Genomic DNA, 27820 nt, shown 5'->3' on the forward strand with positions numbered 1-27820 from the left:
CTTACAATAAAATAAGCTACAGACAAGAAAATATTAAGGAAGCCATAAGAAAAAGAAAATACATTCTTAGCACTGCACTGTAAAGAATCCACGTACAAGTGGACCCACACAGTTCACACCCATATTGTTGAAGGGTCAAATGTACACTCATCTAATAGCACCTAAAAAACAGGTGGGTGAAAAATAAAATTAAACAAATTAAAAAATAAAAACAGGTGGGTGATATTGTCCTTATCTTACAAATGAGAAAGGTTCAGAAAATTAAAAATTAAGTAACTTTCTCATCTTCACACAACAAGAAAATGTTAAAAGCAGAATCTGAACCAAAGTCACGGAGTACAATGTTGTACCATAGATGGAGTTTAACAGGTTTCCTCCACTCAGGAGCCCCTGGTTTGTCAATTATTAGAGATGTCTCATGGCAGCTCTTACAGACATAGCTGTCATTATATGCAAAATGGGAAAAACTAAGATTACCAGTTATATCACTCCATAAACAGCATTTCTTTTTAACACAATAGGCAATTATGTAGAATAACAAAAGTTAATATAATTTACTCTAAAAATAAGTTGAGCAGTACCACTTAGCAGAAGATATAGTACAGATAAAAATAAAATTAAAAACAAACTTTTGCTCTGAGGACACAGCTAAGAAAAATACAAGTCATACATCAGAATAAATATTTTTAAATGACTTATCTAATAAAGGACCTATATCTAAAATAAGAGAAAAACTCCAAAAGGATTTAGTAAGTCTCAACAAGTAAACACACAACCCAATTAAAAATAGGCCAAAAAACTGAACAGATACCTCACCAAAGAAAATATACAGATGACAAATAAGTATATGAAAAAATGTTCAATATCATTTTTCATCAGGCAATTGCACATTAAAGCAACAAGATGTCCCTACATGCATATTAGAATGGCCAAAATCTAAAAACAAAACAGTATAATACTGCTGACAATAACAATACTGCTAGTCAAGAATTCTCATTCATTGCTGATCAAAATGCAAAATGGTATAGACACTTCGAAAGACAGTTTTCAGTTTCTTATAAAGCTAGATATAGATTTACCATATGTCCTACCAATTCCATTCCCAGGTATTTGCACAAGTGAACTGAATTTATGTCCACTTAAAAATTGTCATGTGAATGCTTATACTTATAGCAGTTTTATTCAAAATCACCAAAATGTTCTCCAAAAGATGAAGGGATAAACACATTGTGATACATCCACAGAGAATGTTATGCCATGCTAAATGCAATGAATTAGTAATCCTTCCTACAATATATATGAATTTCAAGTGCATATTACAAAGTAAAAGAAACCTATCTGAATAGACTACATACTCTATGATTCCATTCAAATAACATTCTGAAAAAGGCCAAAGCATTGACAAAAACTGATCAGAGACTGCAAAGAATTGGAGATGACATCTCTGACGAGATGACAGAGAATTTTCAAGGGTGGTAAAATATTCTGTATGGTACAGTAGAGCTTATGAGTCTCTGTGTTTGTCAAAATCCATAGAACTTTACCAAATAAAGAGTGACTCTTAATGTATGCAAATTTTTAAAATAACTAGCAGGTTAGGTGATCCCAAGATGGAATGTGTATTGTGAATAAGTCTATAAGTATAACCCAACCTCACTGAAGAGAGTGGGTTAAAAAGGATCCACCTAAGTAACTTCAGAAATGACTGGGAAGTATAAAGCTAGAGATAAAAGCAACTGTACATAAACACTGCACTTTAACTGGCAGAGTATTCTAACTGATACTCAAGTATTTTTCAGGGGCATGCAAAGTGACCATTCTGAAACCGCTGTATATGTAAACCGGGAATCAGAAAGTAAATAAATGGATGATCAATGGCAAAAGTCAGGTTTGTCATTATAGGAGTATAAGATTACAGACAAACAAAAAGGGAAGGTTAAAAATAATCCATGTGTGCTTTGGTGAGTGCTGTGAAGTGTGTAAACCTGGTGATTCACAGACCTGTACGCCTGGGGATAAAAATATATGTTTATAAAAAATAAAAAATTAAAAATTAAAAAAAAAGAATTAAAAAAAATCCATGTGTTATATTAGAATTGGAAATGATAAATTCAGGTTTAAATACTTAATATAGATGCATAAACTTAATACAGATGCATATAGGTAGAGAAATAGTTATATATACATATGTATATTTTTATTTTACAATTATACACACACACACACACACACGATTTACTCTTCACTCACGTATGTCCTAACTCTGCCTGATGAGAGAGCCTAGAAGCAATAACACCTTAGTAATAATGAGAACACTCGGCACCCAGATCTTGATTTCTAAGGCCATTCTCCAGTAAAAGGACCCAGGGCTCCTTGAAGAAATGGAATTCTGGGGCCAGGGCAGGAAATAAACAAGATAAGCCTGGAGCATCTTGTAGTGCCAGAAAGTAAAAAAAATACTCAAGAAGCAAAAATAATGAGAATATGTCAAAGGGACACAAAAGCTGACAGGAAAGAGGTCCCAATGTCTAAAACTAGAACAATTTGAGCAACAAAATAAACGAAGTAGAATTCGATTACAATCCACCATATAAATATTCTTGAGTATATATAAATAGAGATGTGATTGAATAAATAAATAAACAGTAGAAAAGCTACAAATGTCTGAATAGATGAAATTCTCATAATTTACATAGATAACTCACCCTCAAAGAGATGGAGCTTAACCACCCACCTCTTAAATCTAGGCTATGCTTAGTAACTTGCTTCCAAGAGTAAGGTGCGGGAAGGGAGGAGGCAGCAGCATTTTCACAACAGAGAAAACTGAAGCATTACCTTTGCTAAGTAATCATGGTTAACATCATCAGTAACAAGACATGTTGATAACATATGCCATGTTTGAGGTTTTCCTCCCCCAAATCCATAACTTCAGTCCAACTATGAACAGAAATCAGACAAACCCAACTTGAGATACATTCTACAAAATAACAGGCTTCTCAAAACGCCAAAGTCATCAAAAACAAGAAAAGCCAGAAAAAAGCCAGGGAAGACATGTGTGGTATCCTGAGTGGGATCTTGGAACAGAAAAAGACCATCAGGAAAAAACAAATGAAATTGAATAAAGTATGGGGTTTAGTTAATAAAACATATCAATGTTGGTTCTTTAGTTGAGAAAAAGGTACCAAATGTACAATGTTAACAATGAGAGAACCTGAATTGGAATCTTCAGAAACTTTCTGTACTACCTTTGCAACCTGTCTATTAATATGAAAGTATAAAAAAAATTACCTTGTAGTGCATGATAATGTTCTGTTCTAATAAAGCTCTACATGCGTTTGCTTTGATCATTCTGTTCCTGCCTCTATTCTGACTTGAGCACAGTCTGTTGCCATTATTTCTCAACTGTGCTGCATCAGGATGAATCCCACAGTTCCTCTCCCTTTCCACTCATGAGGCGGACCCCCGTGTCTTCAATGGTCCAGGTCTCATTATCTCCTAACCAGCCCCCCAGCTTCCACACACAGCTCTCATCTCTCTCCCTCTTTCTTCCCCTTTTCCATTCTTGATTTAAATAGTAAAGCTATCTTCTCTCGTATTCGGTATATACCAGATATTTGCATATATTGTTTCTAATCCTCTAAGTGAGATGAGAAAATTGAGTCCCGGAGTGTTCCAGTAACTTGCCCAAGACTGGGTAGCTTATAAATGGCCTGTATCTGACCAAACTGAAAAGCTAGTATTTGTCTCCCCATGCACGGGTCCCCTGCCAGCAAGACACCGCTGTGTCTTTCTTAAAGCATTCTACGTTTGTTTGCTTCAAGCATGTAATATCACATGATAAAGAAATGTACTACCTGACTTTTAAAAGGAACCTGGTCATTATTGGGAGTGAGGGAATGTATGGGAGAGGGGAGTGGGTGGAGGGAGGCAAGTAATCAAATCCTAAGTAAAGGCAACCTTGAGAAAATGCAACCATAATAAAGAAAATTGCTGCCTCCTGGTGATCCAATGGGACCAGGAAAGAGTATGCCTGGCATTTCCAGTCTTCTTCTCCTCCCACATAGAGCATTGTTTATGCTCTGCTCACTGAGGAAACCCTATGGACACGGCAGGTGCTTGCCACCAGTGGTCCTCCTAATAGAAGGAGTGAGGCACATCATTAAGAGTCCTCTGTTTGCACACTGTGCCACTCTGGGGACGGGGGACAAATGCCTCCTAACTTCATCCAAGCTCACCTGCTGAAAATTCTAAGAAACTCAAATCCTAAATGAGAACTCATTCAGATGAAGCTTTAAACTGATATGTTTAAAGAGATTGAATAAACTCTTTATGTTACAATCTGGCATGAGCTTTTAATATTAACTACTATATATTTTATAGACTATATTTGTTGCCAAACACTAAAACAAACATTAAGATGTTTTTGCCTCAACTGGTACCATGAATGCTTCCAAAACAGTAGTATAAAAAGCCACATAAAACACACCATAATCATGGAAATCATCTGCATTAAACTCACATTTGCCATAAAAGTGGCAGTTATTTCTCATCTCCAAACAATTATATCTCAATTACTTACTCTCTGTTAGGGAACATTTCATCAAAAACTCTCATTTAATTGATGTAAGGATGTATTTTGTTTGGGGAGAAACATAATCTTTAATTTGGATTAATTAAAGGAAGAGACATTCTAAATTAGTGAAAGGTTGATGTCTCCTGGAAAATATGCAGCTCTACTGGCTTCATATACAAAAAGTAACACAAACTAAGCCACAAAACCTACTGTAGAAGAAGAAGGACTGGAAAGAGAACGAGTATTTAATGAGTAGAGACAAATAATACTCAGTGCTATTTTCCACAAAATGAATCACTTGAAAAAGTTTGTTACATAAGAAGCTTAAAGGTACACTCTGTATTATCATGTACACATCTTGAACATGCTCACTAGTACTTGTTTTTTTAACTGCCTAGTTATAATAGGCACAACTAAATCATTATATTCAGAATTACTGCAGTTCGGGCAAATGAGCTTTTTCTTTTTGTGGGAATGGTGTAGCTTAATTAAATCTAGATAAATCAACAAATATTAAATTATATGCAAAAGGTCTATAGCTTGTAGAAAGTCAGTAGTACCCAAAATATAAGAAAGGACTGAAGTTGACTGTCATTAAACTTTTTTAAGTCTCCAAAAGCTTAAAAAAATCAGCAACAAAAATTTCAATGCGAAAGTGTGTTTTATATTCTTAGAATTTTTTTTTAATTTAAAAAGAATGATTTCAAATATATTTGGTTGCAGTGCAATGATTTGGGGATACTGTATTTGTTTTCATATCCAGCCCTATTATCATACTAGCGTATTGTTACTTATAATCAGTAGGAAGGAATGGAAGACATTTTCCTTGCTTTGATACATCTTGGTAGACCAGGAGATGAGAATGGCTTTCATCCATTGCATTTTAAGCCCACTAAGGAAAAACCTGTCACTACACAGGCCATGACAGCCAAGCAGTTTCCCCAGGAATGAATGGTGGGGAGCCATGGTGGCAGCAGTATGTGACTATCTTCACTACAAGTCAAAAACAGAAGAAGAAGAGAAAGAAGGAGGAAATAGGGGAGAAGGAGAAGAAGAAGAAGAAGAAAGGAAAGAACTTTATTAAAGCAACAGCGTGTTTTTGCACTGTGACATATGAAATGAGAAGATAACTACTAACAAAGATTTTATAGTGAAAATGTAATGTGGGAAGGGCAATGCCTTACAATAAACTGAATGACTATCGAGTGCTATTTAATTTAAATTGCTTTTATCCTTTTGGAGTAAGCTTATTTTGAGACCTCTTGTTAAACAGAAGAGATAATTTCTTCCGCAATCCCAAACTGACCCTCCTGGCTCCGCATGGATTAGGAAATGGGAGTGAAGTTTAGGTAAAACAAAAGATAACAAGATATCATTTACCCAGGTCTCAGAATGTTGTGACTTCAGGCCTTGAAAGCATACTTTACATAGATCTGGGTCTTTCTAGTGCTATGTGAGGTCTACTTATAGAAACTAGTGGTTCTCACCCCTGACACACACAGCATGTAAGAGATACCACTGGGTAATAAAATCAGTGATGTGGATATTAACAATTTAGGTCCCTGGCATAACAACTAGTTCAGTGGTTATATCACACAATGGTACACGTTTTTTGCTGTATCACAATGCAGGGCGCCTGGGTGGCTCAGTGGGTTAAAGCCTCTGTCTTCGGCTCAGTTCATGACCCCAGGGTCCTGGGATCGAGCCCCGCATCGGGTTCTCTGCTCAGTGGGGAGCCTGCTTCCTCCTCTCTCTCTGCCTGCCTCTCTGTCTACTAGTGATCTCTGTCTGTCAAATAAATAAATAAAATCTTAAGAAACATACAAACAAAAACCAAAAACAATGTGCAGTTGGCCAACAGAGCAAGGTCATAGCAAAGGTAAGAACATGCATGGTATAGAGCAGTATGTAGCAGTAGTAGCCATTTGACTATGCTATTCTCCTCCAAGCTCAACATTAAGAATATAATAAATGAGAGGTCTGAAAACACTTATTTAGGTAGACAGGCTAATTATCTGATTTTTATAAAACTTTTTATATCTGAAACAGCAAATATCTGACACAACTTTCAGCCATATTACCACCTTTTTTTGGAACTTCCAAACACATAAAGCAAGATTCATTCTTTCAGAAATCCTTAGTCCTCTGGAATTATCAGTCAACAAAAGAGGATGGGAATTCTGTGAGAAGCCTAGAAATTCACCTAACCCTGGGTCTTTAATAGGAAGAAAAGTACATCACATTTCTAAATGTCCAATACATGGACTGCACTGGCTTATTAAGGTAAGAATTTGATTCTGATCAGGGTGATTTAGTATGTTATAACAAATTTAATATCATTTTTTCTTGCTGTAGTTATATTTTTATTAATCTATTCATTTAGATTAATAACACAGAAATAACTGTGAAATTGCCAAGATAATCTCCAACACTGAATTTATTTTTATCAATGATCTCTTTAATGTAAAATATGCAGTCAGGGTGGCCCCTAAGAATAAAGTAGTAATAACACTGGAGCTGGTTTTATTTATTGAACATCTTTAAAACTACTTTACATATATCATCTTATTTAATCCCCATGACTCTAATGGAGAGCACTATCACCCCACCTTACAGATAAAGAAATGAGGTGCATAAAATTTTTAAAAACTTGCCTGAGATAATACTGCTAAAAGTGGCAACCAGGAAGAAGAACTGAGGAAGTCTGATTCAAAAGCACACAATTAACAAGTATGCAGTATTGCCTCCTGAAATAGATGATTTGCCTTTGGCTGACAAAATATACATATGTCACAATTTTCAAGTTCATCTGCTTTTAAGAAAATGATAATCTATTTAACAAAGCCAATCTCAAAACATCAAATTTCAGATAATCGTGACAGGTAGAGAGGGGAAATGTGAGTGGCCAAGCCATGTTTCTCCCACCCTAAGATAATACCTATTTTATGAAAAAGTGAAGAGTTCAATGTTCCCAGATGAGTAGAGACTGTGAAGAATTCCAAGCAAGATGCTACCAGGATAAGAGTTTAGATTCTCAGGAATGGGGTACGACTTACCAAGGTTCGGCCAGGAGAAAACTGTGGCAGAATAACCTAGGCTACCCCAGAAGAGTGATACACAGAGGTAAGATGATGACTCTGGAAAAAGAACAGGAATGGATGATAAGATGGCCTTTTTGGGTCCCAGTTCCTGTAACTTCCTACCTTGCGCATTCACAAACTTAATGCCCCTGAAGTTTCAGCCTGTCTTACCCCTGAAAATAGATTTCCAACAACACAAAAGGAATACTGTTGAGCTACTCTCTGGGTTAAGATTTGTGCTGTCTTCTTCAAGTCTAAACAGGCATAAAGAGAGGCGCCTGGGTGGCTCAGGTGGTTAAGTCTGGCTCTTGTTTTTGGCTCAGGTCATGAGCTCAGAGTTGTGGAATTGAGCCCCGCATCTAGCTTTGCACTGGGCGTGCAGCCTGCTTAATGAGCACTGGGTGGTTGTATGTAAGGGATGAATCACTGACTTCTACTCCAGAAAACAATATCGCACTGTATGTTCAGTAAAATTAAAAAAGATAAGTCTCTCCGTCTCCTTTACCCCTCCTCCTCTCTAAAAATAAATAAACAGACATAAAGAGATAATGCAGGGGATTTTATCAGTCATTATTTTAATAGGAACATTAACCGTTATCAACTTAGGATGGTGATAGTGATGCTGCTTTGGCCACAGTACAAGTAGGCATGGAAGAGTGGAGATGTAGGAGGGCGAAAGTCCTACCTATTTTGCATTTCCCTTAAAATCTAAGGCTTGGAGTTCTGAAAATCACTGGATAAAAAGCCCTTGGAGGAGAAAGAGATGGAGTATTGAGCGTTATCTCTGGGGCTCAGGGATCAGTTCAGCCACGTGATTTAGTGCCAGACCCCTAGTTCTCTGTCTGAATTCCGCCATTATAAGCCCTAGAAGATAATTGTTCAATACTCTGAGAGCCTTTAAGTGGCTCAACCATCCTCAGTGTCAGAAAGCCACAAAAAAGAGAAGGGGCCACCGTTATTTTCAGTCCCACTTTTCCCTCACCTGTAGCTCTGGTCCCCAGTTAGGCCAGGGGTTCTCAACCAGGGGCAATTTTGCTTCCCAGAGAACATATGGCAATATCAAGAAACTCTTTGGTCACAACTGGGGACAGTGCCCCCGAAGGTAGAGGCCTCGGATGGTGCTCAACATCCCACAATACACATGACACCTCTCATAACAAAGAATAGTCTGGTCCAGTGGGTTCCTGTTGCCAAGGTTGAGAAATTCTGAGTTAGACCAAGGGAGACCAAATGGATACAGGGAATCTTATTCATTAAATTTATATTGACCGACAGAGTTTCGGTGGAAGATACAACAGATCCATTATATCTGGTATCATCTGAACATTCGCAGTTTTATTTCTTCACCCAAGACTACCCTCCTAGATCTTACTCTTGGTTTATTCCATGAACTCATTTCAAATCTTCAGATCTTCCCCCATAATGAAGTTGGTTAGGCTAGAGTAGTTCCACTTCTCCTGTCTTGACACTCACCCATGGCTTTCTCAGTGCGCCATCAGCAACAGAACTCTCACTCTATGACCATGGTGACCAGGCACAGAGGACACAAACTGCGCTGTGATATTCACTGCTACCTTTGCTCCACTTGGTGCCAGGTTTACATGGTCCCATAGCCTGTTACCCTTCAATGGTATCTAGCATGTCAGCTGCCTCCTTTGCCCTACTTTGCTGACCAGGAAAAATTCAACCCAGTACTTTAAATGCTCCAAGTATTTCTCTAGATAATCACCACAATCACACTCTTTAGCAGTTACCTATTCAAAACTGGTTGCAATTAAAAAAAAATTGATTACTATTTATAAAAGTACATAGTATAAGCATTACTTCCTCATATACTGCTATTATTCTTAATCCAACCCCACATATTTCTTTCTCCATTTTGTCATATCCTATCAATGATATGTATATGTATTTCACAAGATTGTGGTTGACATTCAATAAGGAGCTATCTAAAACTGTTTTGCAAATACTTGGAACACACATGTTTCTGCTGAGGTTGCTATAAATATACTTACTCTGGTTCTATCTAGCCAGGCCCAAATTACTACAGAGTCCTCTACTTGGGTCTCTAACATTAAGAAGTCACTAGTCCAAATGGACTTAAAAATCACTGTGCCTCCATACCTGTGTGAACTTGTTTTTGATCCTGAATATCCTGGCTCTATCAGACCCTATGCTATCCTTTGAAATTAGCTTACAGTGTTATATCCCACTTGGTATTCCTATCAAATGCACTTTGTGCACGATACTGTTTCTCTTGCCTCACCGAAACCACCGAAATACCAGAACCAGAAACCCAGGGCCCCACCCATCAGCAAACCATGTGAAAATGTGAGATGTTGCAAAGGCAAATCTGGAAGCATACAACCAGTGCCTGGAGAATCAAGTGCCTGCATGTGTTAGAAGGAAGGTCCCTTACGGTGGGTATTTTCCCTGTGGTCTAATAAAAGGGACCTTAGCTGTGGAGTCAACACAGGGCTGGGTAGGAGGCCCAGATCTTCTCCTTCTTCACTCAAACCATAAATCCCTTAATATCTTGTGGTAGAATAAGAATTGTGTCTGCCCTGCAATTTTAAAAGAGATACTGAATCCAGACAGCCTCACCAAGATCATCTATTTAAGTGCTGGTTCCCACTTCTTTCCTTAGTAGGCAAGTGGTAAAAAATAAATGAATTTGTTGGTATGAGAATTTCTGGCACAGAACAGGTGCTAAGAAGATATTTTCTACTTATGTGAATTTTTCATTCTTAAAAATAATAAATTCTCCCCATTTGAAATTACTTTGATGCCTTTTCAATTAAACTCTAATGAAAGAAATTAGCAATAAGTCAACCGCAGTTATATTTACATTTTTAAAACCCAGCTCTCATACTGTCTGTCTGTCTGTCTCTCTCTCTCTCTCTCTCTCTCTCTCACACACACACACACACACACACACAAACACCCACACACACTGAGGGAAGAAAATCCTTTGAAAAAACCAAGAACATATCTGGCTTTCTTTCACATACTTGTATCTTCTGCCAGAATAAGAGGTGTGTGACTATATACCAAATGAAAGAATATATTAATATGAAGGATAATCTGAAGCAAGAACATATTCCCCACATAGGATGGGCTTCACTTACTTATTCATTCATTCATTCATTCATTCATTCATTCAGCAAGTGCATTTTGAGCATTCATTCCATACGGACAGCATTAGACATTAAAATAGAAATGACAAATGAGATACTGCCTTTGCCTCAAGAAGCCTGTAGTTTGCTGTGGGTGGAATGTATGGTGGAAAGTGAATAAGAAAGAAGAAGGTGGAGAAAGAAGATAAAAAGATAAATATATATAAAAGCAAGGGTGTGTTGCTGTCCCAGGGAAGCACAATCCAAGGAGTCTTCCTGGGGCTGGAAAAAAGGGAGTGAGGTCAGGAGAAGAGAGGGAAGATATAGAAAAGAGGTGAACTCCTATGAAGTGAATCCAAACCAGGGAAGAAAAAGGAGAGACACAGGGCATTCCTGTGGAAGATGATGGGAGGCTTAAAATGGCAAAGGACTCTGGACAACAGAACCTGACAGTTCCTTTGAGAGGTTGGGAACATCAACATAGGAGCCCGGAAATCCAACCTATCAGCTTGAGTTTTGTAGCAACTTGTCTGGGTTTAAGTAGGAGTCCCACCGTTTTCAGTCTGAGAGCTTGGGCAAATTAATATCCTCACTTATATAACAACAACCCCTTCTCTGTTAAGTCTTTGTGGACTTAAAAGCAGCTATAATTGTGTGTATTGGGGGGGTGTGGGCACTTACCAGGGATAAAGAAGATAATGGTGATAATGATGATGATCACAGGGGTACTATGCTCCTCCTTACATGGATGCTTTTACACATTCCACCATCTGGAATGCCCTTATCCCCAAATTCTTCACCAAAAGCACTACTGTTTGCCCATCAATTCTCAGTTCAAATGTTCTCTCCTTCAGCAAGTTGGAGTAAGGTGCCCCTTCTCTGATCTACCAGAGCACATTCACACTCCATTTGCACCAATGACTTAGTTTTTCTTGTCCTCCTCCTTCACTCCAGGCAAAGAGAGAGGAGAAAAGAAGCTAGACTATATGCTTCCTAAAGACTGGCTCTGGGTCTTATGCCTTTTGGTATATGTTGCATCATCTATGCAACATAGCATTTATTGCATATTCAATAAGTGTTGAAATAACACACTGTTGGGGATAGAATTGGAAACTAGACTACAGAACTGTTCTTTCATAAAATAAAACCCTGAACAGATCAGGATTCTGATAGGAAATATAACAAATATAAAAGCCTTCAGGGAGCAAAAAGCACTTTATCCACCTGTGGCTTAGAGACTTTGAGAGCAGCCCAATCCTCATCACGCAAGATGCTTACCACCTCTGGCTAGGACCCTCTGCAGCACTGACACAGGGGTGACCCCACCAAGATGAGCAGTGTGCATCAGAGAAGACCTGAGTTGAAACCAGAAAGGTGCTATGAGAAGTGACAAGAAAAAAAGAGTAACTCTGGGAATGGGAACATCAAGCAAAGAAACCTTCATCTGGCAAAGAGCTTGGCTTGTTTCAGAGTCAGAAAGGGACCACACTGGTTGGAGAAGAGTCATGGGGTAGAGCAGGAGCAGAGACAATGGGACACTGTACAGTCAGAGAGAAGAACAGGTGCCAGATAATGCAGGGTTGTCAGGGTAAGGTAAAGGCTTGGGTTGTTTTCTAATGTTAAGGTTTAAACCAGGTGTACAAAGTAACTGAAGTTTAAAATCACCACTTGGCTGTTGAGTGGAGAATGAATTGTGATAAAGCATCCTGGAATCCAGGAGCCCACTAAAGTTCTTGCCATAATTCAGGTAGGTGTGCACAGAGTTTGGGTGACAGGGGTGGAGGTGGATATGGAGGTAAGACTGAAGATACATTAGGAGGTATAATGGGCAGGATTTTCTGAGAGACTGGCCGAGGAAGAGAAGAAAGATGAATCTTAGCAGAAAGCACACTGGCTTGAGTCTCCGAAAAGAAGATACTGGTATTATTTAAAGAAGTGAGTTGAGACGGGTAGGCAGCAAGGATCAAAAGTCTTGATGGTAATATAGTATGTTTATAGTGTCTACTGGACATCTAAATGACAATACTCAGTACAGAGCAGCATCTAAAAATAGAAGGAGAGGGATAGGTCTGGGTAGGAGACACAGTCTGTTGGTATTCAACATCTGGTAATTAAATCCATGGTATTTATCAACACCACTCAGCTCGAAGTTACGACCAGATGTCCTGACCCCCCTAAAAATATTTTTGGTGGGATCCCATATCTTCTATCATCTCCCCATTAAACACCCCTCTGGGTTTTTTCTTTGGGAAGGGGAGTAAGGCTTTGCTCTGGTATGCCGTTAGGTGACGCATGCCCTCTCCAGTTACCATAATATCAATTTACATCTAGCTGTAATATTTATGTTACCATTTAACCTCTGAGGCATTCAGTGTTTAAATGCTCCTGAGGGCTTCAGAGTTCCAAGTCCCTAGAGGTACCAGGGAAGAGGTCACTGTGATAGTCCCTGAGCAACCTTAATTATTTGATGGAGAGTATCACTATCCTTTGACTTCATCATCCCCAAACTCATCATCCCCCAGAAGAAAGAAAGCCCAAGGATATGTATAACAAGCAAACAAACAAAAAACCCCAAGCATATGACAATACAAAGCAAAATCAACTGAACACAGAGTCATCTGGTATCAAAGGAGAAAAGCCTGACTGAATAAGATAATATTGTGATCCTCTCTTCTTGTCCTTTCATTCTAAAGTCAAGACAAAGTCTCTGCTATGAGGCAGAGATAATATTGTATTTGATCTTGTTACATCATTGTTGACACAATGCTCAGACCATGGCACTGCCTGTCTTTCACAGTGTGCTGTGTTAAATGCCCATTGAAGATCACGGTGGTACATCCTTTTGGTTTTCTCCCTCCAAACCACCCAACCTTGACTGCTTCTAAGAGAACCCCATGTTTATTTGGATAACCCCCTCCCTGCTTTCCACATGTGTGTGTTCAACTATAATAAACAGAAAATACGTGTAAGATTTAATTCTAGGCAACAAGAGTTGAGGAAAACTCTGTGCAGAGCTCCTAAAATGAAACTCAAGAGAGAAACTTCTCTTTGTCCACAGAACACTTTTGGGTGTCATTTCTGCAGGTCAGTTGTGGAACAAGAGCAACCATGTAATGACCATGACAGAAGATAGTCTGAGAGAGACAAAGGAGAATGGCTCAGATTGCCTGAATCCTAGGTCATGCTTTTGGCCACTGAGTTAACTGACTCGAAGTGCTCTTTTTGTGAAATTATCATTTTTTTCTGATTCCTTTAACCAACTCAGAATTTTCTGTTATTTTGTGAGGGGTGTGTATGTGGGAGGGGGTTCTTGTTAAAAGTTGCTTTTCACCTACTTTCCCTTTTTAAACTTAATTTTTTTAGTAATCTCTACACCCAATGTGAGGCATGAACATATGACCCTAAGATCAAGAGTCGAAAGCTCTTCTGAGTGAGCCAGACAGGCACCCGTATTTTCTCTTTTTAATCCTCAGCTTTCTTGTCTGCAAAATAAAAGTCTAGCATAAAGTATGTCTACAAAACATTTAAAATTCTATGGCTGCAGAACTGTTGCACATCAAGTGTACTTTAGTATTTTCTGTCTCTTCTGAAAGATGCTGTGAAATATTGAGGGAGACGCTTGGAACTAATCCTTCAAGAAACCCAAAGCATCTGTATCAAAAACAACACACGGCTTATGTAATTAGGAGTCTAGGAAAGGGAGAACTTCCTCACCTCTACATTTGAAATTTTCAGGCATATTTGGTGCTTAAATCTAATGCCACTAACAGAGGTCAGTTATGTGGCACTGGTATTGCTCAAAAGACAATTAGCAACCAATACACCAGGAAAATGGTTATCCAGATACTAAAGAGGAAAATTTTTGTATGGTGCAATGATTGTCATTAGTCAAAGAAGATTCTTTTGGATTAAAATGGTACCACTAAATTAGAGTCTTTAAAGACCAGCTATTATTAGCATTCATGAAAGTGGGTGGTATAAAATCAAGCTGTTGAAAAACCTTTTGTTCTTATTAAGATATACCTTCAGTAACATCTGTCTGGCTAATAATATCTCAGACAGTAATTGGATCATCTTAAAAGATGGACCAGGAGCACATGACCATTTTTTATTTCAGCCTAAAGACGCAAACTTTAAGAGTGCTTCCCAGGGCCATAGAACTGGGTCCCAAATTTAGATCCTGTCTTTGTACTTCTTGGTTTTAAGCTCTTTCCTCAGAGTATAGCCAAATTCTGAAAGACAATACAAAGTCCAGATCCTACCTGTACTTGCAGACTCATTCCTTACCTCTCCTGATCACTTGTACTCTGTAACACAGTCACACTCAACTAATAAATGTTTCAGGACAGTTACATTGCCTTGTTTCTTTATCCTTTGCACATGTTTTCCCTGTGTCTGAAATATTTTCATCCCCTCTCTTTATTAATCCAACCTCTATACAGCATCAGCTTGGAGCTTTGTAAATGCCTCCCCGCAAACCTTATATTTACTCCTCTTAGCATTCATCATTATATACTGTAATAGTATTTGTTTGCATCCTGGGCTATGCTCCCTAAAAGCAAGAACATGGCTCTATTCATATTTGAATCTTCTTTCAGTAAATGTCAAATGACAGAAACAATGAGTGAGTGAGTCCAAGCTTCTATCCATCATGCCATGTGCGCTCACTCATCAAACAAAGTCAACATTGCTTGACTCCATTTTATTTCCTACAGAGGATATCTATCTATCTATCTATCTATCTATATGAACGATTTTACTACAGCTGCCCTTCCTTGGTCAAGAATACAGGCCTTGCATAGTTTCTCTACCCTAATTCTTTTACTGTCTCAAAAACAATTATTCAAGTAAAGGGCCCATCTCATTAAATACAGTAAGTACTCTGATGCTATTTACTTTCCATTAAAATAAAGTGGAGTCCATTTTTCTTAGGGCAAAATCCTGGAATCCAGAGTTGTGAAAAGTGGTGTTTTTAAATCCAACAGCAGTGATTCATCTTGGGAATTAAGGTTTCTGATGAGAAAGAGCCTCACTATAGGGCCAGAGCCAACAGTTCCCCAATAGGGTCTCATCCATTACAGTCAGCATTAACTTGGATCTGCTATGCTAACTTAGGTTCCAAAACAGAGGGGCAAAGATTGTCTCTATTAGTACAGACTTTCCCCAACCCTAATATAAAAGACACTTATAATGCAAAACCCATTTTTGACTTACAGAAGCCACTCTTCCTCAAGGGGATTAGCATATCTGTTGTCACAATCCTTAAGGCCCCTGTGTCATCTCTGCACATGTTGTTTACATACTTTAAGTAAAATAATCAGTTTGGCTTAGGTCAAGGAGGACTAGTATGTCTCTGAACCCAAAAGTCAGACTGCATCTCTTGGGACGACTAATGAGTTTATAGCCCCCTTTGTTCATTCACTCAAAGAGTCTTAACTGAATGCCTGCTTTCACTAGATATTAAGCTAGGCACTAAAATCACCAAAAGTAAAAGACAGAAACCCTTTAAGAGTTAGCAGAAAGACTTACATGGAAACAAATAATTACAACTCAGCATGCACTAAGGAGATTACATGAGAACATAGGTGACTAGTTGAGACCCTTACTACTGCCCAAGGGAATCAGAGTACTGAGAAAACTCTGCAGTTTGAAGTAAAAAATAGGAGGTTATTAAAAGGACAATTGGGTAGAAGGGCAGATCAAGCAAAGGAAACAATGAGTCCAGAATTAGCAGAAATTCTTATACATAGTATAAGAGAATTTCTCCTCAATTCATTGACCAATGCAGCTACTCTCAATAGCTTCCATTTTTGTATTTAAGCACTGGGATGAGTAACTGCATTTTTTATTGAATTAATCAGTCCTTTAGATAGCATTTAAACTCAATATTCTTCTTCCCCTACCTTCCTGGTACAGATCCATGATGAAATCTTGCAGATGTTACTACAATATTAGAAGATACTTTTCAGCTCCCTGGTGACTTCAAAATGAGTTTTTATCATCATTATAGTTAATAATAATTGCAAATAAAATTCTTAGCTTTTATGTCATAAAAATTGATTCTCACTATACAGTTCTCTATGAAAATGTCATATCCCTTAAAAATTGCTACTAGAACAAATTATAATACAAAGCACTTACATAGCATTTTTGTTTGGGGAGATAATTTAAGTTTATTGCACTTCTGTTAGTGGGAAGAAAAGCCTGAACAGGGTTAAGTGCCTTCCCCAAGGCCACATGATCTGTTGTGGTACACAGAGAACGGGATTTCAAATTAAGGATGGCCCTCCAAAGGAAAACCTACCCAATCCGCCCTAAGCCTCCTTGAAGGTAGTGGGGTAGGCTTCATGCATTTGCTCTTTCTTCCCGATCCTAACTGTAAAAAAATAAAATAAAATAAAAATAACATGAGCTCTATGAAAAATTTCCAAGAGATAAGCCTGTTCAGAAGGTAACTGTCCAGCTTAAATTTAATTCTGCTTGTGTAACACCATGCTATGGCTGTCCAGGGGAGGTCAGGTTTAAAAATGATTGATTTTGTTTCAGTTGTGTTATACTGCTTCCAATTGTATCCTACCAACCTGGAGCATATCCAAGGGCTAAAGAACATTAATAAATGAGAGGAGGAAGGTTAAGGTAATATTCCTGGCTACCACTGTTTTGCCAAGTTTCAGATGAAGCTGGCAAGAAGGGAGAAACTTTTCCAACATACTCTCTATATAGTGTGACTATCTCCCTGGTTACCAAAAGGTGTTGATTATCAAATGGCCTCAAACCAAGTCAGAGAATGGAACCATAGAAAGCCAAACAAAATGTCCATACATTTACTTTGAAGAAATATGCTGTGAATTTAAAAGACATAGTGAGGTTTCCAATTAAATATTACCGATTAAACAAGATCTGAAATATTTATTTAGCTCACTTTAGAACTGAGAGACCTTACCAGTCACTTAATAATCAACAAATGTATATTCGAAGTCTACTGTGTGAAGGGCTTTGTAGTAAGAAAGCCCTGTGAGGGATAAAAGAGATAGACCTGAAGAGATCTCAGCTCTCACAGAATGCTTGTTATTAAATGATCATATGTATCTTCTGAAGTTGTTCAGACTCCATCCATGATACATAAACACAGATAATTCTTATAAGCAGACTACAGAACAAGTTTGTTTTATTTTGTAATTCTTTAGCTTAGGGTTACTGAAGCCTAAGTAGTCACTAAATCACCCAGAGGGCTTGTGAAAATGCAGGTTGATAGTCCCTACCCCCAGAGTTTCTAACAGACAAGGTCTGGTTAAAGCCCAAGAATTTGCATTTCTAACAAGTTCACAGGGGATGTTGATGATGCTGGCCCAGGGACCACATTTTTAGAAGCACCATCTTATCTTATATAGAAATATAGCATCTTATCCATGCTATATTTGTAGAATCATGCCTTTTCAGTGAAAATTAGTGATTTGTCATCACAAAGTTGTCATCAGGAATATCTTTGCTGCCTGACCAAAACAAGAATTTCCAGAAAATTATTAACACCTGTTTTTCCAAGAAGCAAATGAAGTAATACTATTTGCTGAAATAGTTGCAATTTACCTAGAAATGCATTATACAACAATACCTCTTCGAAGTAAAACTTGCTATTCAAACACTAAATATCAAGTTAAAGAAAAGAAACTATGTATTTTTTTCTTTTATTTATTTTCAGCATAACAGTATTCATTATTTTTTGCACCACAGCCAGTGCTCCATGCAATCCATGCCCTCTCTAATACCCACCACCTGGTTCCCCCAACTTCCCATCTCCAAGTGGCAGGGGAAACCATGTATTTTATTAAGAAAAAAGTGAGTAAAACAAAAGTAGCCAAATGTATTACATTGTCACTCTTTACTAAAAAAATAAAATAAAAACATTTAATGCTTCCTTTAAAAACAGTATGATTTATAGTCATTTGAAATAAAATTATCCTATAGTCTTTTAAATTGTAAATACTTGGCATAAGTGCAAATTGTAAATGACAATAAATTGGTCATCAGCAGAATTTCTAACTTGTGGTCCTATTCATGTGTATCACAGGCTGTGATTTTTGCCTTAACCATATGAGGAAGCTGTGTCAGAATAATTAAAAAGGATGTAGACCATTTCCAAGAGAGAGAAAACAATTCTTCCACACACGATATTCCTCACTCTAATTTTTTGTAAGTCTTCTCTTTTGGCTTCAAATATCACCACTTAAGAGAATGGCCCATTCTCCTAACATTGAAGAAAAATCTGTACCTTGCCAAATGGAACTGTAGGGTTTACTGAATACAGATGATAACTCTTTCTTGAGTGTGTCTGAGTCTGTGTTGAGATCATAATGTAATAAAATTTCTTTCTTTTTTTTTCCTTACGACTAAAGTCCTTAGACTGAAGACCAAGGAGACTCTCTAAGACAAAATACAATATAGAAGCATATTATAACTTTTGCTTTTAGAATTTCATGTAAGAGTGAAATTGGGGGGCAGTACATTTTGCACATTGTAATGATATAAAGAGGTGGAGTTTTTCTTATATACTCTCTATATTTCTAAATTTTTATAGATGTAATTATGAAATACTCTTTAAGACTAAATGCAACACCTCAATGTGCGAAAGGAATCCATCAAAATCCTTGAGGAGAACACAGGCAGCAACCTCTTCGACCTCTGCCGCAGCAACATCTTCCTAGGAACAACGCAAAAGGCAAGGGAAGCAAGGGAAAAAATGAACTATTGGGATTTCATCAAGATCAAAAGCTTTTGCACAGCAAAGGAAACAGTTAACAAAATCAAAAGACAACTGACAGAATGGGAGAAGATATTTGCAAACGACATATCAGATAAAGGACTAGTGTCCAGAATCTATAAAGAACTTAGCAAACTCAACACCCAAAGAACAAATAATCCAATCAAGAAATGGGCAGAGGACATGAACAGACATTTCTGCAAAGAAGACATCCAGATGGCCAACAGGCACATGAAGAAGTGCTCCATATCACTTGGCATCAGGGAAATACAAATCAAAACCACAATGAGATATCACCTCACACCAGTCAGAATGGCTAAAATCAACAAGTCAGGAAATGACAGATGCTGGCGAGGATGTGGAGAAAGGGGAACCCTCCTACACTGTTGGTGGGAATGCAAGCTGGTGCAGCCACTCTGGAAAACAGCATGGAGGTTCCTCAGAATGCTGAAAATAGAACTGCCCTATGACCCAGCAATTGCACTATTGGGTATTTACCCTAAAGATACAAATGTAGTGATCCAAAGGGGCACATGCACCCGAATGTTTATAGCAGCAATGTCCACAATAGCCAAACTATGGAAAGAACCTAGATGTCCATCCACAGATGAATGGATCAAGAAGATGTGGTATATATACACAATGGAATACTATGCAGCCATCAAAAGAAATGAAATCTTGCCATTTGCGACAACATGGATGGAACTAGAGCGTATCATGCTTAGCGAAATAAGTCAAGCAGAGAAAGACAACTATCATATGATCTCCCTGATATGAGGAAGTGGTGATGCAACATGGAGGCTTAAGTGGGTAGGAGAAGAATCAATGAAACAAGATGGGATTGGGAGGGAGACAAACCATAAGTGACTCTTAATCTCACAAAACAAACTGAGGGTTGCTGGGGGGAGGGGGTTTGGGAGAAGGGGGTGGGATTATGGACATTGGGGAGGGTATGTGCTTTGGTGAGTGCTGTGAAGTGTGTAAACCTGGTGATTCACAGACCTGTACCCCTGGGGATAAAAATATATGTTTATAAAAAAAAAAAAAAAAAGAAAGGACAAACTTTTGTAGCAACATGGACGGGACTGGAAGAGATTATTATGCTGAGTGAAATAAGTCAAGCAGAGAGAGTCAATTATCATATGGTTTCACTTATTTGTGGAGCATAACAAATAGCATGGAGGACATGGGGAGTTAGAGAGGAGAAGGGAGTTGGGGGAAATTGGAAGGGGAGGTGAACCATGAGAGACTATGGACTCTGAAAAACAATCTGAGGGTTTTGAATGGGTGGGGGGTGGGAGGTTGGGGTACTAGGTGGTGGGTATTATAAAGGGCACGAATTGCATGGAGCACTGGGTGTGGTGAAAAATAATGAATACTGTTATGCTGAAAATAAAAAATAAATTAAAAAAAAAAAAAAAGACTAAATGCAACACCATGTGAAATACAGATCTGGTGCCCATCCTATAAGCTGGGAATGTGGAATTACCAACCAGTAAAAATTAGTGCCACTTGGTACATTTCCAAACCAGTGTCACCACACCAACTCATCACATTGTCATATCCAAAATACCAACTGCTAAAGACAGAAGTCATTTTCTAATGACCATACCTTCAAGCCTACAGATTTAATAAAATAGAATGCACACATGAGAAGATTTTCATTCTCTTTTACTTCCTAATTTTATCTCCTGTTTCATATGCAACAATTTTGGTTGGGCCTGTGGATTAGAGGTGGTAAGGGGAAAATGTATTTGCATAACACTTTAATATTACAATATAAAAGGCTGTCAAAATTGTCATGAAACATATTTTCTCATAGAGAATCTACTCTGAAGACCATGAAAATCTTAAACACACCTTCAAATATGTTTTGTAAAAAGTTGTAGCTACTCCTCCCGTAGAAGGTACTTCTGGGATCATTTTTTACAAAGATCACAAGGAACCTGAGTGTGAAGGTAGTGACAGAATAACCCAGGCAGGCCTTAAAAAGGGAGAAGCAAAATAGACTAACATGAAAGGGTCACTAGATGGGAAAGGGAAAGAAATACTGTGTACCATAGTTTGGAGTTTCCATTATAAAATAAAATACACAGGATTCCTGATCCAGGAATCACCAATCCTAAGGATTCACACACAACTTCCAACTTCAAAGAAAAGATAAAGGATGGACAATTCTTCTACTACCCTGAAACATACATGGGTGCTAGACTTCTACTAAAATATGAAAGAAGGAAAAAATTTTCATTTTTTAAGGTAAAGTTCTAAATTTGTAATTCCACGGGTGGGGGGAGTAAACCAAGTTCAGAGATATGACTGGAAGATTTAATTTGCTTTCAGTTTAGCAAAGAGAAGATAAAGCCAAGTTTGTTGCCCAAAATGGGGAAAAATTTTCAGAAATGAAGTTTATAATAAGCCAAGATTAGATCTGTATTTAGCATTCCCAGATTGTCCCTGAAACTTTCCATTACAGATCTCAGAGTAAAAGATCCTTTTTTTAGAGTGCTGCTACCTTGACGGTAAGATTTGTAATCATTTCAAGAAAAGCTTTATTGCTTTTCAAACTCTGAAATGGGAGCGGGTTTTATGAGTGCATTGCATTCAACATTTCCTCCAAAGTGATCTGAAAACACACCTGACACCTTTATTTGACTTCCATTGCTCTGTTCTCTCTTATCAGATTTGACTATAGGAACATACCTGTTCAAGTACATCAGGAGAAATGTGTCAGAGACTGGTTGAGCTGGAGAATGGCCAGAATGACAAAAAAAAAAGTCAAGCGATTTGAATAACGTTGACCACTTTATTCCATTATGAGTCCTCCCAACTCCTCCTTCTTCAGCTCTGCCACCACCGTGACCACAAACAGCCTTCACTGATAATGTCGCTAAATTTGACTCACTGCAGATATCATCACTTTTAAACTTCAGGTGGGGAAAAGACACACAAACACACCTGGGCTTTCTCCTCCCACATATTTTAGCCTTTAAAGCTATTTTTAGCCAAAGCAATTCATCTTTGTTCATTCTCATTGCATTCTTTTTAGCAGTAGTTAAACTGTGAAGAGAAGGAACAGCCAGCATTTACTACATTGGCAATGGTGGGGAACAATTCCCTAGAGGATTATTACACTGAAGTAAGGGGGGAAAGTCCCTGGAGGTTTTAGAATTTTTAAAATGGAACAATTTACAACTTATTAAGTATCTGGATATTTCTGAAGCCCCAAAGTGGGTCACTTATCATTATCTGCAGTCCAATCAGCTTTCATAAGGGAGTTTTGTTTGAAGTTTTCAAATAGTAACTTTAAGAGTGAGGGGGAAATTTAAAAAATCATGCTTGAAAACAAGATAGATTCCCAAAATGCAAAAAGTCTTTTCAGCTCCAGTATCTAATAGCTTTCCCAAAACCTCTCATCTTAGGGTTTTTCCTTAGGCTGTTACTATATTTTTTTCATAGGCTAATGCATTACCTAAATATAGATAGCCATTTTTAGTATAAATTCCAAAAGCCATAAATGTTTCATAATTGAGCACATAATCTGAAGTAACAGAGCTTTTCCACTCATCCCCTTTTACTGTTGCAAATTGGAAAATACTCAAGTAATTACTCCCTTAATAGTTCACTGCTTGCAACTTTATATACTTTATGAACATCACAAGCATCTTTTGCTCCCCAGAGCTATATGGAAGGGGGAGGGGAGCATAAAAGAACTTAACTTGTACAATTAACCAAATCATCCATTGCTTTGATGCAAGATTTCTTCATTAAGCCATTAATATAATACATTGCTAAGTGGTAGGTTGTCCAATTTTTATGATGCCTTTCATTTCAATTCAATGGCTGCAGTTAGAATGAAAAAAAAAAAAAACCCAGCATCTGCAAGATCAGCAAGATGATGCAAAACCCTTACACTAGAAACATTTTTTTCTGCCTCCACAATTTGTCTGAGGGCAGTCAATGCCAGAGCACTAATAAGGGAAATGATTGTAAGTCCCAGAAAGTAGCATTCATTTGTCCTTACCCAATAATAAAAGGGCAAGTATAATATTTGATTCCTATGACCTCAAACACTTAAACAGAAAACCACTCGTCATTTTATGGTTTTCTAAACATACCCAAAGGTAGACAGCCAGTTTGTAATTCTATACCACTTTGGCCTACAGCACATATTTTTGACCAGAGTTTATATATCACAATGCGGAGTGTCATATATGTACTGTTTAGTCATTGTTCAGCGATGGTATGCTTACTTAAATGACAGATGTGGGAATCTAACACGCACAAAAAAACTTATACCTAAAGCACAACATTTTACTTCTAAAGTTGGACACAGTACAAAAAATTCAATGCTCAGAAAGGTGTTGCTTATGCCATTAGAGATAGTGTAAATTATCTCAATTTGAATTTTTTATGATTTCAGTTAACTTTATGAATTTATATATGATGAAAGTATAATTACATATCATTGTATACATCCTGGATTCCTCATTGCTTTTAAAAAAATAACTGCAGATAAATGGAGTTCAGTTTATGGTCTATTTATAACTGAAAGACTGACCAAGGGTAGGTAAGTTCACAAGAAAAAACTTACTGCTACAAATTACATGTTTAAATTATAGTCTATGCAGTATTTTCAAAAGCCTGAGATATAAAACAAAAGTAATATAATCATAAAAAGCCATTCATGTCAAATTTTAGAATCTCAATAAAAGATATGCAATTGTATATGAATTAGAGATTGCAGTAAGTAAAAATGATCGATCAGGTTATCAGTTTTTTCCATAAAAGAGTTCCAGAGTAGCCCATCACTTCCCCCCAGGATGCAAAATATCCACACAGATGAACTTCAAGATAAAATAAATCCTCCATTGGGTTATTATAAGTCTGGTTATTTATAAGTCTCCATGTAAGTAAGAACATCAAAATAAGAACAAAGAGGATAGCATAAACATTACTTAAAATTAAAACAGAACAGTCAAATTCTGAGCTTGGTCCTTTTCTTTTAACCATATCAGACAAGTCTCAAATTTAAAGCAAGCACTTTTATTAAAGAGCACCCCCAATCACCTCACTGGCTTTGAGTTACATGATGGCATATATAAGAGCATATGTTTGTATACTCCCTCTGTAGACTTTTAAACACTCTCACTATAGTTGCTTTAGTATAACCAACAGTTTAACACTCATAATGATGAATATGCTTTACTTTGGAAAGGATATGAAGTCCCAAATCCATGTGGCAAAGAAAGGCTGTTATCAAATTTGTATTCAATTTAATATTATCTGTTTCCAGCAATTTGCAAATTCTTCACCGATTTCATTAAGAAAACTGACATGGAATTAAAAACTCCTCTAAAAGCTTAAAGCTCACTAAACTTTCTTCCTGAAATATACCACTGACAGATTCTCAGTCAAAAAAGTAAAACTCATCAAGGTAAAAGAATTAAGTGAAAACTACTCTTCCCAGTTTATACACACATGCAAACAGAACCAAACTCTTCACTGAGATCCAACATTTAATTCAAACTTAAAGCAACGAGATATCTTTACTGTCGGTGCCCTGCCATACCAACACCCGTGTGTTCAGTAGATGAATGAAGATATATATGCAGAAACAGAGGGAAGAAGGAAACCTAGGTCCTACCTTGACTGTTTTGGAGGGTTGACACTTGATGTGATGGGACACGCTGGCCGTTTGGTTCATGTTTCAGGACCCCGGACAGCGCACGATCCTAGGTGGAGTTCCACGAGGAACTGGAGAGCAAGTCTCTTCTACTGGACTTGAGCAGGGGCTGCTGCTGTTGCTGTTGCTAGTGCTGTTGCTTCTGCTTCAGCTGCTGCTGCTGCTTTCTCACTCCGAAGGCTGAAACACTGTCAGATTGGAGGGATCTGTATCTCAGCCCTAAATAAAGCATTCATTTGGTTCATCAGTCTCAAAGCTCTTGACGATATGAAATAGAAAGCTACAGACTGTTTCAGTTCACTTGTACTGTACCTTTTCAGTACTGAGATGTGACAGCTTCACAGTACAGCCAATGATCTTGGCTCTCATTCTCCTTTCAAAGGGACGAATACCAGAAAACATACAGAGATCAATTGCAGTACCACAGTTTAAAGGGACACTCTCAACTCCCCTGCTTCTAATCAGTTTATACTTTTTTTTTTTTTTCAAAAGAAATCTCTCTCTCTCCCTCTCTGCTGGATTTTTCTTTACCATAGTCCATTCTCATTCTGATAATAAATTTTGTTTCTTCCTAGGTAGTGTTTGCAGTCAAAACAGCAGTAAATGCTGGAAGGACCTGTTGCCTGGTTTAACACTGCAGATTTTTACATAGTATGGCAAAGGATTTACATTCTCTATGGATATTTAAGAAATTCTTCAGTGACAGCCAGCTAAGATACCAATTCTTCTGTAAACCATGAGAAAGCTTATGGCATATAAAAAAAGTTTTCAGATACAATAGTTACTAGATGTTGCACCAAAACAAGAAAATCATTTCTTTTTTCTTTTCTTTTCTTATTTTTAATTACCTTTTCCCTCAAGGTCATTCTTTAAAAATTCCCTGGGACAAACTAGTATTCAACTCATGCCAGTCCAACTTCCCACATAGTTACCTCTCTGTCCCAAATGACATTTTTTTTTTTTTGCAAAATAAATCATAAATGCTTAGGAATAAGGTTTGTACAGAGTAGCCAGTTCCCATTGTCACACTGGCACCAACTAGTATGAATGCATCCTAGTTGGAAATAAGAGATCCCGTAAGTTTGACTTAATGGAGTATATTATTTTCCAATATCTATTATAAAGTATTGAGTGCAGCTTAAGCTAAGTGTGTATGTCTCATGTATTTTTGAAGACTAACACTTTTTTTCTCGTCAGAAATATACCCTGCTGGTGAAATGCCAAGTTTATAAGAGTGAACTGCACGAAGCTCTCAGCAAGCTTTATGAGTGGGCCAAGAACATTACGGATAGTGTAAGAAGAAATAAATGAGTGAGTTTGGTGACATGGTTAAATTTATACCTTATTCTTTAAAGAGTATTTCTTGTTCTGAAATAGGAAAAGGAGCTAAACATTTTGAACAGTAGTCCAAACATTTGAGAATGTCCCAAGAGTGGCAGTTCTTGCAGAACCACCACAGAGGTAAGGATTAGGCAGTAGCAAGATCAGGCAGTCTGAAACCAGAAAGGCTAACAACAGGAGTAGTAGGGTAATGAAGGAAATTATGAACAAGACTATGCAGTAAATATAAAACAGGCAAAGTTTTTTCCAATCATCTGAGGTAGCAGTATCATAACAATACACTGAGCACAACCAGAGGACCAAGAAATCTTGTGATTCAAAGGTTAAGATTTTAAATCATAAATGTGGCTGAAATTTGGAGAACAGTGTGAAGATGCCTTAAGAAATTAAAAATAGAGCTTCCCTATGATCCTGCAATTGCACTACTGGGTATTTACCCCAAAGATACAGATGTAGTGAAAAGAAGGGCCATCTGTACCCCAATGTTTATAGCAGCAATGGCCATGGCCGCCAAACTGTGGAAAGAACCAAGATGACCTTCAATGGATGAATGAATAAGAAAGATGTGGTCCATATACACTAAGGAGTATTATGCCTCCATTAGAAAGGATGAATACCTAACTTTTGTATCAACATGGAGGGACTGGAAGAGATTATGCTGAGTGAAATAAGTCAAACAGAGAGAGTCAATTATCATATGGTTTCACTTATTTGTGGAGCATAAGAAATAACATGGAGGACATGGAGAGATGGAGAGGAGAAGGGGGTTGAAGGAAATTGGAAGGGGAGATGAAACATGAGAGACTACGGACTCTGAAAAACAATCTGAGGGTTTTGAAGAGGCGGGGGGTGAGAAGTTGGGCCAGCCTGGTGGTGGATATTGTGGAGGGCACATCTTGCATGGAGCACTGGCTGTGGTGCATAATGAATTCTAGTACACTGAAAAGTAATTTAAAAATAAAAAATTTTTAAAAAAATAAAATAAATGTGGCTTATACTCTTGCTTACATTACATTTTTACTGCACAGTGATAATTTAAATAATATGTAAATTGAAAAAATATATTTGAAATTTTAAAACATCATGTATTTGAAAATTATGAAAACTGAATCTCATTTGTGAGATGCAGCTAAATCAGTATTTGGAGAAACTCTATGTACTTAGACATCCATATTAGAAAAGCAGGAAGGCATAAAATTAATAATTAAGAAGCCAAATGTTGATCTCCAGGAGTTATAAAAAGAATGATAAAATAAACTCAATTAAGAT

At 37.5% G+C, this 27820-nt stretch overlaps 1 protein-coding gene across 1 annotated transcript in view; it reads right to left on the minus strand.

The window, feature by feature from the left end:
- Positions 1-25437, minus strand: part of DPP10 (dipeptidyl peptidase like 10) — a 1373984-nt gene extending 1348547 nt beyond the window's left edge. Inside the window, exon 1 of the mRNA XM_082689264.1 lies at positions 25172-25437. Coding sequence (XP_082545390.1) covers positions 25172-25231 — 60 coding nt within the window. The 5' untranslated portion in view covers positions 25232-25437. The remainder of the gene's footprint in view (positions 1-25171) is intronic.
- Positions 25438-27820: the final 2383 nt, after the last annotated feature.

The sequence above is a fragment of the Mustela nivalis genome, assembly GCF_964662115.1.
Source record: "Mustela nivalis genome assembly, chromosome: 11".
In the NCBI taxonomy this organism is placed as follows: domain Eukaryota; kingdom Metazoa; phylum Chordata; class Mammalia; order Carnivora; family Mustelidae; genus Mustela; species Mustela nivalis.